The sequence below is a fragment of the Arachis ipaensis genome, chromosome B09 (assembly GCF_000816755.2).
Source record: "Arachis ipaensis cultivar K30076 chromosome B09, Araip1.1, whole genome shotgun sequence".
Taxonomy (NCBI): Eukaryota; Viridiplantae; Streptophyta; class Magnoliopsida; order Fabales; family Fabaceae; genus Arachis; species Arachis ipaensis.
Window position 1 is genome coordinate 127,104,464 of NC_029793.2, and position 11,397 is coordinate 127,115,860.

The following is an 11,397-nucleotide window of genomic DNA, read 5'->3' on the forward strand; positions in this document are numbered from 1 at the left end:
AACGTATATTACATAAAAGTTTCATAACTTATATTAGTCCCAAAATAATTTTATTTATATTTTTATATAAATCGAATTGATTGAATTTGATTTATATGTTCTAATATTACATGTATGTTTTCATTTATATTTTTATATAAATCGAATTGATTGAATTTGATTTATATATTCTAATACTAAATCGAATCAATATGATTCTTAAAAATGAAATTTAGAATGTAGTAAATCGATGTACTTAAAAATGAAATTTAGAATGTAATAAATCAATAGTAAATCGAATCAATTTTATTTGATTTACTAGATATGTTATATCAATATAAAATCAATCTAGTTAATTCGATTTACTATTTGGATAGTTTATTGACATTTACAAGTTAATTGTTTATTCTATATTAACTTTAAAACATAAGTGTCAATAAAAAAAATACTTTTATTTGAATTCAAATAAAATATAAAAAAATTAAAACGAATAATAATAGAAATTCAAAATTTATGTTTTGGTTCAAATTTTAGAAAATCTACATTTTTACAAACTTACAAATTTAAAATGGAACAATAAACGATTTTTAAAAATTCGTTAAAAATTATCCTTTGACTCATCAACATTTAAGGAATCATTACCAGGATTTTTGATGTTGAAAAAATTAATATAAAATATAGCCCTCCAAAGTAGCATAAAAGTTAAAACTTAGATTTTTCAGAGTTAGAAATAACAGATAGTATACAATATAAAAAGATTAACTATATTTATATAATATATAATTTGAAAAATAATTAAAATACTATATCAATTAAATTATCATTTAATTTGTGAAATTAAGTATAAAACTTATACTTTTTTGACGTTATGCTTTGAAAAATTCAGGTTTGAGTTAGAAGTAATGTCATCAATATAGTTATACTAAAATGTTATATTAATATAGTTATACAATATAAAATGTTATATTTAGTATAATATAGTTGATCTTTTTATATTGTATAACTATCTGTTATTGTTATTTATGATTCTGAAAAATCTAAGTTTTAACTCCTATGCCACCTTAGAGAGCTATACTTTATATTAAATTTTTCAACATTAAAAGTCCCGGTAATGATTCCTTAGATATTGATGAGTCAAAGGATGATTTTTAAGGAATTTTTAGAAATTGTTTATTGTTCCATTTTGAATTTGTAAGTTTATAAAAATGTAGATTTTCTAGAATTTGAACTAAAACACAAAATTTGAATTTCTATTCTTATTCGTTTTGATTTTTTTAATATTTTATTTGAATCCAAATAGGGATATTTTCTTAGGATTAATCTCTACATACAAGTGTTTTGCATTTACAAGCTTTACAAGTCTGAACGAAACCCACCCATTAAACGCGCTGCTTGTTACGTGCCTTTTTAACAGAATTTTAAATCAATTCAAATCAATTAACACACAAATATATAACTTCCATTTTTCAAAAGATTTCGTTTCTTTTTTTTCGAGTTTCTTGCCAAATTTATTGGATCTCTTTCATGCGTTCTCTCTTTGCTTCGTTTTTTTTTATTTTCATGGTTTATGAAATCAAGCTTTGAAATCGTTTTGAAGATAATGGAACTTCAGAAATACACCCAAACGATTACATAAATACACCCAAACGGTTACAAAAATACCCCCAAAGGATTACAGAAATACACCCAAAGGATCTAAGAAATACACCCAAAATAGGGGGAGACAGTATATTTCTTCTTGAAATCTTTTAATGTTCTGCTGGTTAAGGATGAGACACATGGCAGAGACAATCTAGAAGAAAAACTTAGAAGAACAGTAAAACAGTACCTTGAATAATGTTTTGTACTTTTTCTTCTTGATTTCTTCTAATCTTCGCGAGGAGTTGGAACGTTTCTGCAGAATCGTAGTAGTTTGTTTTGAATGTCCCTTGAATATTGATGGTTTGTGTTTTGATTGATGAAGAAGAGGAAGAGTGAACGGAAATTGACCTGGCGCCCCCTCACCATTAGAAATTAACAACGCGGTCCTTAATCATTCTCTCCGTGTGACTAAAAGGACCCTCTTACCGGTATTTCCGGTTATTTTTTACCTGAAAACCGACAAGAGGGTCCTTTCGGTCACACGAGAGAATGGATAAGGATCGTGTTGTTATTTTCTAATGGTCAAGGGGCGCCAGGTCCTTTTCTAGATGGTTAGGGACTAAATATTTTAATAGTAGGGTTACACGTAGAGACTAAATATTCTTTTTAGATTTTTAAAAGTAATATATGTTTCATTCAAATGTTCGTGATATGACGAATTAATTTTAATTTAATTTTACGTATTTTAATTTTGTTTATTTAGTTACTAATTTAAATTTTATGTCAGAGAATTTAGAGTTTTCTTTATTTAACCTAAAGTTGAGTGAGTTTCTTCGATTTAATTTCCAAACGAACAAATTAGATTGAGGTATTTCTTTCTTGTTGCATCAAGAAATTGAATAAAAGATCAACTGATTCTCTTTGTATTCAATTACTTGATGCAATAAGAAAGAAATACCTCAATATAATTTGTTCACTGGTTTGGAAATTAAATCGAAGAAACTCACTCAACTTTAGGTTAAATAAAGAAAACTCTAAATCCTCTCACATAAAATTCAAATTAGTAACTAAATAAACAAAATTAAAATATGTGAAATTAAATTAAAATTAATTCTTCATATCACGAATATTTGGATGAAACAAATATCACTTCTAAAAATCTAAAAAGAATATTTAGTCTCTACGTGTAACCCTACTATTAAAATTATGGTTGATGAATTTAATTTCACTAATAAAAAAAGCAGTTTAATTTTTCTAGAAAAAAGGTGTATGAAATAATAATCTTGAGCTAACTTTTTTGTTTAGGTTCAACAATATAGAACATACATGTCATTCTTCAAACCCTAAATCCAAGACATAATAATGCTTAATTAACCCAAATAATTATCACTTTTGTGTTAAGTATCGTTGTTAATGATTTCGTGCTATCTATTAAGTTTGACGTTATTTGTTCTCCGTTCACATGTAAAATATGGCAGAATGCATTAGATGTAAAACTTAAAACAATGTTTTTTTTTAATTTATTTTCCAATTTTAAGTAAAATCCCTCCCCGGCCCCCTCACTATTAAAAAATAACAACACGGTCATTATCTATTATCTCTGTATGACCGAAAGGACCCTCTTAACCGGAAGTACCGGTAAGAGGGTCCTTTTGGTCACACAAAGAGAATGGTTAAGGACCGCGTTGTTAATTTCCAATGGTAAGGGGGCGCCAGGTCAATTTCGTAAATGGTTAGGGACCGGAGAGGGGTTTTACTCTATATTTTTTTGTGATTTTTTTAAAAGTATTATTGGTTGTTAACAAAAAAAATAATAAAAAAATATATACTTAATGAAAAATCACCAAATTTTAAAGATAATAATATCTCAATTTTATAATCATGCTTGCAAAAAATTGTATTAAAATATAATCTCTAATGCATTTTTTGAAAATATATATTTATTGTTGCGTATTTTTGTTGTGTTTTTAAATTATTTAAAGGCATTTTTGTCGATAGTAAAATTCGAATGCATTTTTGTGCATTTTTGTTAGCGTTTGAATAATTTTGGGGCGTTTTTGGTGATTAACCCTAAAAGAAATATGTCTTCATTGTTCATGCTATAATTCGGTTCGCTTTGGGAAAATTATTTTTACTGATCTAATTATACATTTTATTCTGTTTGATAAAGTTATTTTATGTTGTTTCATGTTTGTATAAAAGAATTCTATATAATATAGAACAATCTTTAACTTGACAAAATTCTACTAATCACTAGCATTTTTTACAAATTATTCAATGAAAGAAAACACAAAATAATGTGGAGTGTGTCTACAAAATGCTTAATGACTAAGGAAGAGTAGTGTGTCTAAACGGGAATATATACTTATATAGTAGCATCTTGTTCATTAATTCTGCTCAACAAAGATGCATCATATAATATATAGATCTAAGTTCCACAACATCCTAATCACATTCACATTATTGAGCTTCATGGTTCTAAAATCAAATGTATGTTTTCTTTTCTTTTCAAAAACTCAATACCCTTGTACATAAAATTTGTGCGCTCTAATTCCAGAACTAGCATTATTGTACATCAATTAGTGTGAATTTATTTCAATATCTGCTGTGTAGCATACATGGGATCTGGCCTGTTACATTTCTCCTGGAAGCATTGTATCACCAGGTAGATCACAAACAGCAATTCCCTGAAAACACACACCAACCAATATCATCACAAGTCATTATAGTGATCACATGTCATAGACACGTTTTATTTGTCATCCAATGATGGAAAAGTATGTGTCGATTCGCATTGTATACGGTAAATCTTTATGGTGTATGAGATAAAATGAGTACACAAATCGTTTCTGTCGAGATGCTTACCTCGCCGGTTAGGTGAGCCACACATCTCTTCTCAGCCAATAGTTCAGCTTCAGTCTGCAAAATATAATATATTCAACTCATAAAAATCACATGCTCAATGTTCCTCCCTATGTGAGTAACAATGTAACATTTAAACTGCATTTTAACTTATCAGTTTCACACTTGCCTTGGCTATTCGATTTCGGAGGTAGTCATCAAAGATTACATCCTTGACAAGTACATAATCACCATCTCCCTAAAGAACAGAATCTTGTTAGAAGAAGAGCAAAAACAACTTGAGAAATTGAGAACGAAGAACAGATTACAAGCACTTACGTTCGATCGGCATGGCATACTAAAAACAATACCTTCAGCTATTCCGTAAGGATTTCCATCAGTATATACCTGGTATTGAAAAAGAGAAAATTTCATTTTAACTGCAAATTCCTGCATATAATTTTATGCATCATGGAGAAACAAGGAGGTCATTAAACTAATAGTAACTTACACCAGTGGAAAACCAATCACCCTTGGGAGTAGGAGTGATTAAAGCTCGTATGGCATCAACGATTGAGACAGCAGTTGATGCAGCCGACGATCTTCCCCATTTCTGAATAAGCACACCACCTCTCTGCCAAACCAAACATATCCCTATCAGCTTTAGCTTGAAGAAATTATATCTTGTGTTCTACATAGTTAACTACAAATGTTAGTTACAAATTTTACCTTTTGAACCTTTTCAGTGAACTCTTCTTCCAACCATTTACGATCCTTAATCACATCTATGACGGGCATACCATCGATTTTGGCATTTAAGAAGTCGGGGACCTGTTAACAGTTTAACATCTCATCATAAAGCAGAATTGAAGATACTCAGTTCATGCACAACATTCCAATATATCCTTCAAATACCTGAGTAGTTGAGTGGTTGCCCCAGATTGTCACGTTTGACACTTTATCATAGAAAACACCTGCCTTGAGGGCCAGCTGCGCATTTATTTGAAACAATGCAAAAATATTAATTTCCCTGCTGTAAAGCATTTTTTGAAAAAATAAAAAATAAAAAAGCCCCTAATGTTTATAACTTTTGTTTACCTGACATTTAGCTCTGTTCTCATCTAAGCGAGTTAAGGCATGGAAATTTTTTGCAGGAATGTTAGGAGCATTTTTCATGCATATTAGTGCACTGCATTGGAAAGGATGGAAATCAGTAAAATCAAGCATAATATGCAACAACAATTTTATCAACGAAACAAAGGAGCTTACTTTGTATTGCAAGGGTTTCCCACAACTATAACTTTGACATTGCGAGATGCCACAGCATTTAGTGCCCTTCCCTGTTGAATACATGATAATCTTGGTATCTTGAACTATATTTTAGCATAAAGCAATGAATAAGGCCTAGATTTTCAACCATTTTTTACCTGTTCGGCGAAAATTTGCCCATTTATGTCTAACAAGTCAGCACGCTCCATTCCGGGACCTCGAGGCTTTGCACCTATTAGCAATGCCCATTCTGCATCTTGGAACACCTCATAAGGATCAATACCAATACTCACCTCTCTCAGCAGCGGAAACAAAGAATCCTCCAGTTCCATTGCAACACCTGCATTTTGAATTGGAACATTTAGATAGAAAAGGATCTATGATATACTATGTCAACAACATTAAGGAGAATTTTGTTTCAGCTTAAAGAATTTTTAAATTTAAGAATCAATAATAACCTTCAATCGGCTAGATGTTCGGTATTTCAGAGCTACAAAGAATATGTGCTACAAACTATTCCTACTTCCAATCCATAGCAAATATCAAGTTTCCTAAACATAGGAAGTGTACCTTCAAGAGCTTGTAATGATCTTTCCGATCCCAATAGTTTCAGCGCAATAGGTTGATCTGGACCAAAAACCTCCCCAGAAGCAAGCTGAGACAATAAAAATAAAAGCTCAGATTTCAGGGTGACTAAATTGCATGAACATTAAAGGTAACTGTTCTCTCATAAAATAAAGTTTCCACGTATATGCAAAGACAAAATCCTCCATTTGGACAGTTATAACATAAACAATTCCTAGAAACAAAACTCTCACTAAATCACCAATTTAGCTTTTTCGTGCTTGATTTATTTTCTATTTTCGGTAACAACAGAGAAAGAAGAATGCGGTGTCTCTAGCTAAAAGATGATTATATGAAGATTAGAAGAACAATATTCAAACGCAAAGGATGCACACTACAAATTATGGCAGTGAATAAATTCCTTAAGTGAATGTATAAAGGAAAGATTGTGGAGTCCAAAGAGACTCCACAACAAATTCAGTACAATGAACAAGATAGAAAAACATTTATGAGGCTATGATTCTAGTTTCCAATCACTTGAAAATCCTAAGCTGAGACTACTGACATATTGTCTCTCTAGATTAGGTCGGCTACATGAATCAGATGACGCCATAATGTTCTATCATAGATCATATCTGTGTTTAACCCATTCATATATAAATAATAATTAAATTCAGATAAGACATAGATAAGTCTGGAGTTACTGTGCTTAACCGACATGGCACGAATTCAAGTCCAAGATATTCACCTTGAAAAGTAGATGATTGGAAATCATTCCAGCAGCACCTGAGACTGCAATGTTAATTAATTTCTTCCAGGATTTTGTCTCTTCTTCCTGCCAACACATGCCAAATGTTTCAAGATATATTTAATTTAGATTAATAAATTTAACTGTAAGCATATAAAAGTCATTAAACTTTCACATGGACATAGGTTTATCCTCTCCCCTCCATCAAAGTACTCATAAGAAGACATGGCCTCAATCCAGTAGTAAGGTAAGTGTTTCAATTACATTGACCCTAAATGAGTGGACAGCAACCAAGAGAAGGCACTATTATATTCTTCTCATGTACTTATCCGGTGTTGGTGATCTGTGATCTCCAATTAGATCAAGAAAATTGAAGAGTTATCCATTTGAAGTGATAAGAGGAATACTAACTAAGTTAAAATTGTGGTATCGTACATCTGCTCCAAAATTACCAAACAAGCCTAACGGCAAAACTCATAAATCATGCAATGAGCCTACTAGAAACATGCACAAAACCTACAATTCGGATTCAAGAAAAAGATGAAAAATAGAACAAACAAAGCATATGTACGGAATAAAGAAGAAATGGGAAGGGGTTACTACTCACAGCCTTCAAATCATAGGTGAGGCAGAAAACTCCATAGCAATCAGATTTAGACTTTGGCTCTTGAATTTGCACAGCTGGAGCCTGCACCTGACTGAGAATTGAAAGAAAAGAAAAGAAAAAAGAAGAAATGGAAAATTCAGTTATACCCCAAAAGAAAAAAAAACGATCAAAGCTGAACACATGAAGAAAAACAGAACGATCAAAGTTGCTTACTTTTGTGTAACAGAACAAGAAATCCTTGCATGTTGTTGGGTCCTGTGAAGAGTTGGAAAATCACAGTGTTGGTGTTTGGGGACACTCCTTGATAGAAATGAGAGCTGGGAAGAGTGAAGATGAGCCTTTGTGAAAGCTGAGTTCAACTCTGCCACAGCCATAGCAGCAGAGGCAAAGGAAGAGAAACACAAGAATCCCAGAAGAAGAACGTGTTAAAGAAATAATCTTTCTGGTTCTGGGGCACAGAAAAAGCAAGAATTTTCAAATGGGTATGTATGTGTGTGGGGAAAAGAAAGAGATAATTTTCAGTTGTTGTTGCAAAGTGGAGGGAGAAAACCAGAAAGAGAAAGACGGTTAAAAGGGGTTTAAAGGATTGATTTGAAATACAAATATAAGGCTAAGGGAATGACACATGTCTAGCATCTCACTGTAAACACTATCCACAACAACAAACCCATTTGGATTAAGGAGACCACTCAAATAAAGACGTCTAAAACGTCTTTTTTTAAAGATGTTTTCATGTTGTGTTTTAATTGGTTTCTGTATAATTTATTCGGTGTTCCTCATCACATATTATTAAATTCATCAGTAGATTTTAACACTAACATCAAAACAAATAACCTTAATCACAATACTAGCAATAAAATAGATCAAGTAAATTAATAAATTTTTAGTGAAATTTATATTTATATTAATAATGGTATATAATTAAAATATAATTAATTTTAAAAATAAAAAAAAATAAAAATTAAATTAAATTAGATATTTATGTATACTATATAATTAGTATTTGTCAAATATAATGCTTAAAAGTGCAATGGCTAAGTGGCAAGTAGAGGTTGTTTTCGTTCCAGAGTTCTTGGTTCGAGACCTTGTGGAGACATTTTAAAATTTTTTTCAAGCAAACCAGTTTGGTTAGACCGGTTTGCATCGGTTTTTATCGGTTCACACCGATTTTATTCCTTAAACGGTCCAAAGAGTAAACCTAGTCCAGTTCCGATTCTAGTATGGTTCACTAATTTTTCGGTCGAATCAGCCAATCCAGTTCGATTTTTACAACTATAGATTGAGATACGAACATCATTTCAAAAACCAATAAGTATTATAAGATGATCGGATTAGATCGAATCGGATCCACACTCTAATCAGATAGAAGTAAACATGTTGGTGTTTTCATGGTTTAAAATAATTATATATGATTAAAATAATTTTCATGGTGTTTACCGTATATAATTATTTATAGAATTACCGTATATAATGAATGTGATATATTTTTTATGTAAATAATCTTTTAAAAAAATCTAATAGTTAATCTATTACCTTTTTTGTTTTAGTCCAAATTAAATATTTTTTATTGTTTTTGGAAAGAAAATCTTTTGAGGAATTTAATAATATGTGATGAGAAACACCGAATAAATTATACAGAAACCAATTAAAACACAATATAGAAACATCTTTAAAAAAAGACATTTTAAGCGTCTTTATGTGAGTGGCCTCCTTGGATTAAAGGGTCTCTCTTTCTTTTATTATTATTATGATCAATTATTGGATAGATAGACTTATGTGGAAAATAAAATAGGCTTATGCGTTAATTTTGCAATTTATTCAGATTGATTAAATTAGATATGATATCTTGGTGGTACATACAACATAGTTTTGCCAGTAAGAATATATGCTCTTTTGTGTAATAATGTATGGACTTGGACCAGTAGCTCTATGGACAGCTATATTTATTTACAAAGCCATAATAATAATAATAATAATAATAATAATAGTTTCTCATCCAAATGTATGTGTTTCCACTTTCCACTTACAAAGGAAGTATTTTAATGGCTATCAAAAGAGTTACTAATATAATACGATGGTCTGCCTTATACATCGAAAGATAGGATAACATAAGAAAAAAATGGAGACACGAGTATTTAAAAAGATTAAATTATTTTTTTACGTACCTTCTCCAACAAAATATTATTCTGGTGATTTGTTAATGATAACAACGGTATCAAAACTAATGTTCTGAAAATTGGACGATTTGACTGCAATTGAAAATTTGAACTATTTTTAGTTTAATTTAACAAATAAAATTGTCATTTCAAAAATTATTTTAGAATCTTTGAACAGGTTGATAATTTTTTAGAATTGCTGAATCGACTAAGAATCGATCAGTCCAATTGTCGAACCGAATTGAGACTTAACTAATTTTTTAAATAAAAAAATACAAAAAGACAATAAATTTAGTATACAATGTGTACAATAGGACTAAAAAGAAAATAAAATCATATGATAATTAATTTAATTAATTTTAAATAATTTTGCAATTTGAATTTTAAAAAAATAAAGATTTACAAATGGTGTAGTTAGGTATACAGTTCTGTTCTACTCTCGTCCATTCTCTCCCCATCACTCCGGTCTATCGTCGCCAGGAACCCAGCTGTCGCTGCCCAAAACACCAGCCAACGCCGCCCAGCTCCCTGCCGACGACGCCCAACCTTTCCGCATTCCGCTTGCGAGCCGGGAGATCGCGCCGCAACAGCCCTGGGCGTCCTCGTTACTGCTGCCCACCCGCCGCCGGCCATGCAGGCCCACCGTAGGCCATCGCCTCCTGTCGCACCGTTCAAGACGCATGTTATTCCCGTGCTATATATCCACATATCCACAATCAATGAATATACAGGATCAATGGTGGAGATGGCAAAAATTTTGTTGGTTCATGGCTTTGGTTGCTATTATGGTTATTTTAATTATTAATTGGATGGTTATTTTCGATTTAGTTTAAGTATATACAATTAACAAATATTGGATGGTCATTTCACTAGATAGTTGTTTGATGACGATCCCGCGACGGTGACGGAGGAGGGGGCTACATGGGTGGCTGCCGGGTGGGGAGGAAGAGTGATTTGAGAGTGAAAACTGTTTTTAATTTAGGATTTTGATAGTTATTTCTGAAATAACTGAACGTGAATTTTTTTATTTAGAGTAATTTGTGGAGTGGTTTTCATTTTTTACTCCTATTGGGCTAAATAACCAACCCATTGTACACATTGTCAAGATTTCTCATTATCCTCCTAGCGGAGTTGTTAGGAAAAGTATAGGTAAACAATGAGAATACTAAATAATGTGAACAATGGATATGTCGAATGTTCAATTCACTAAGTGTGCGGATGATTATCTTAATGTTAGAGTTTAGGAGGTAATTTGGAAGTGGAATGTTGTTTTTACTTTATTAGGTCAATTCTAGAGCCCATTATTCATATTGTTCACAAAAATCATTGTCTACCTAACAAAATCAATTTCAATAAATAACATCATTTTTGGTTTTTTATAAATAAAAAACGAAAAATTGAAAAATCACACATAATCACGCTTTCTCTCCTCGGTCTCACCTTACTTTCAGAGTAGGAATGTTTAAATTTAAACCGATCCAAATTAAATTATTCATCCAATCTAATCCAAATGAAAAAGTGATTAAAACGGTACTAATTTAGATTTAATTAGAATCTATTTTTAGAAAAGTACATGAATTGAATCGAATTTCGGATCTATCTCTCAAAATATAACGTCTAACGTAATCTTTTCTTTTATTATAATTTCTTAT

The 11,397-nt window shown here is 31.2% G+C and overlaps 1 protein-coding gene across 1 annotated transcript; it reads right to left on the reverse strand.

The window, feature by feature from the left end:
• Window positions 3,869-8,184, reverse strand: LOC107618478 (malate dehydrogenase [NADP], chloroplastic). Its single transcript, XM_016320567.2, has 14 exons — window positions 7,803-8,184; window positions 7,590-7,680; window positions 6,983-7,069; window positions 6,241-6,325; window positions 5,829-6,010; window positions 5,671-5,741; window positions 5,500-5,590; window positions 5,317-5,391; window positions 5,131-5,232; window positions 4,913-5,035; window positions 4,741-4,809; window positions 4,592-4,660; window positions 4,426-4,479; window positions 3,869-4,247 (listed from the first exon to the last, which is right to left on the reverse strand). The coding sequence occupies exons 1-14, from the start codon at window positions 7,961-7,963 to the stop codon at window positions 4,194-4,196; spliced, it is 1,314 nt and encodes a 437-aa protein (XP_016176053.1). The 5' UTR covers window positions 7,964-8,184; the 3' UTR covers window positions 3,869-4,193.

Coding starts and splice junctions, on each gene's coding strand:
- LOC107618478 (XM_016320567.2), bottom strand. CDS start 7,963: ATGGCTGTGGCAGAGTTGAACTCAGCTTTCACAAAGGCTCATCTTCAC. Junction 7,681..7,802: donor TCTTGTTCTGTTACACAAAA/GTAAGCAACTTT, acceptor TTCAATTCTCAG/TCAGGTGCAGGCTCCAGCTG. Junction 4,661..4,740: donor GTATGCCATGCCGATCGAAC/GTAAGTGCTTGT, acceptor TCTGTTCTTTAG/GGAGATGGTGATTATGTACT.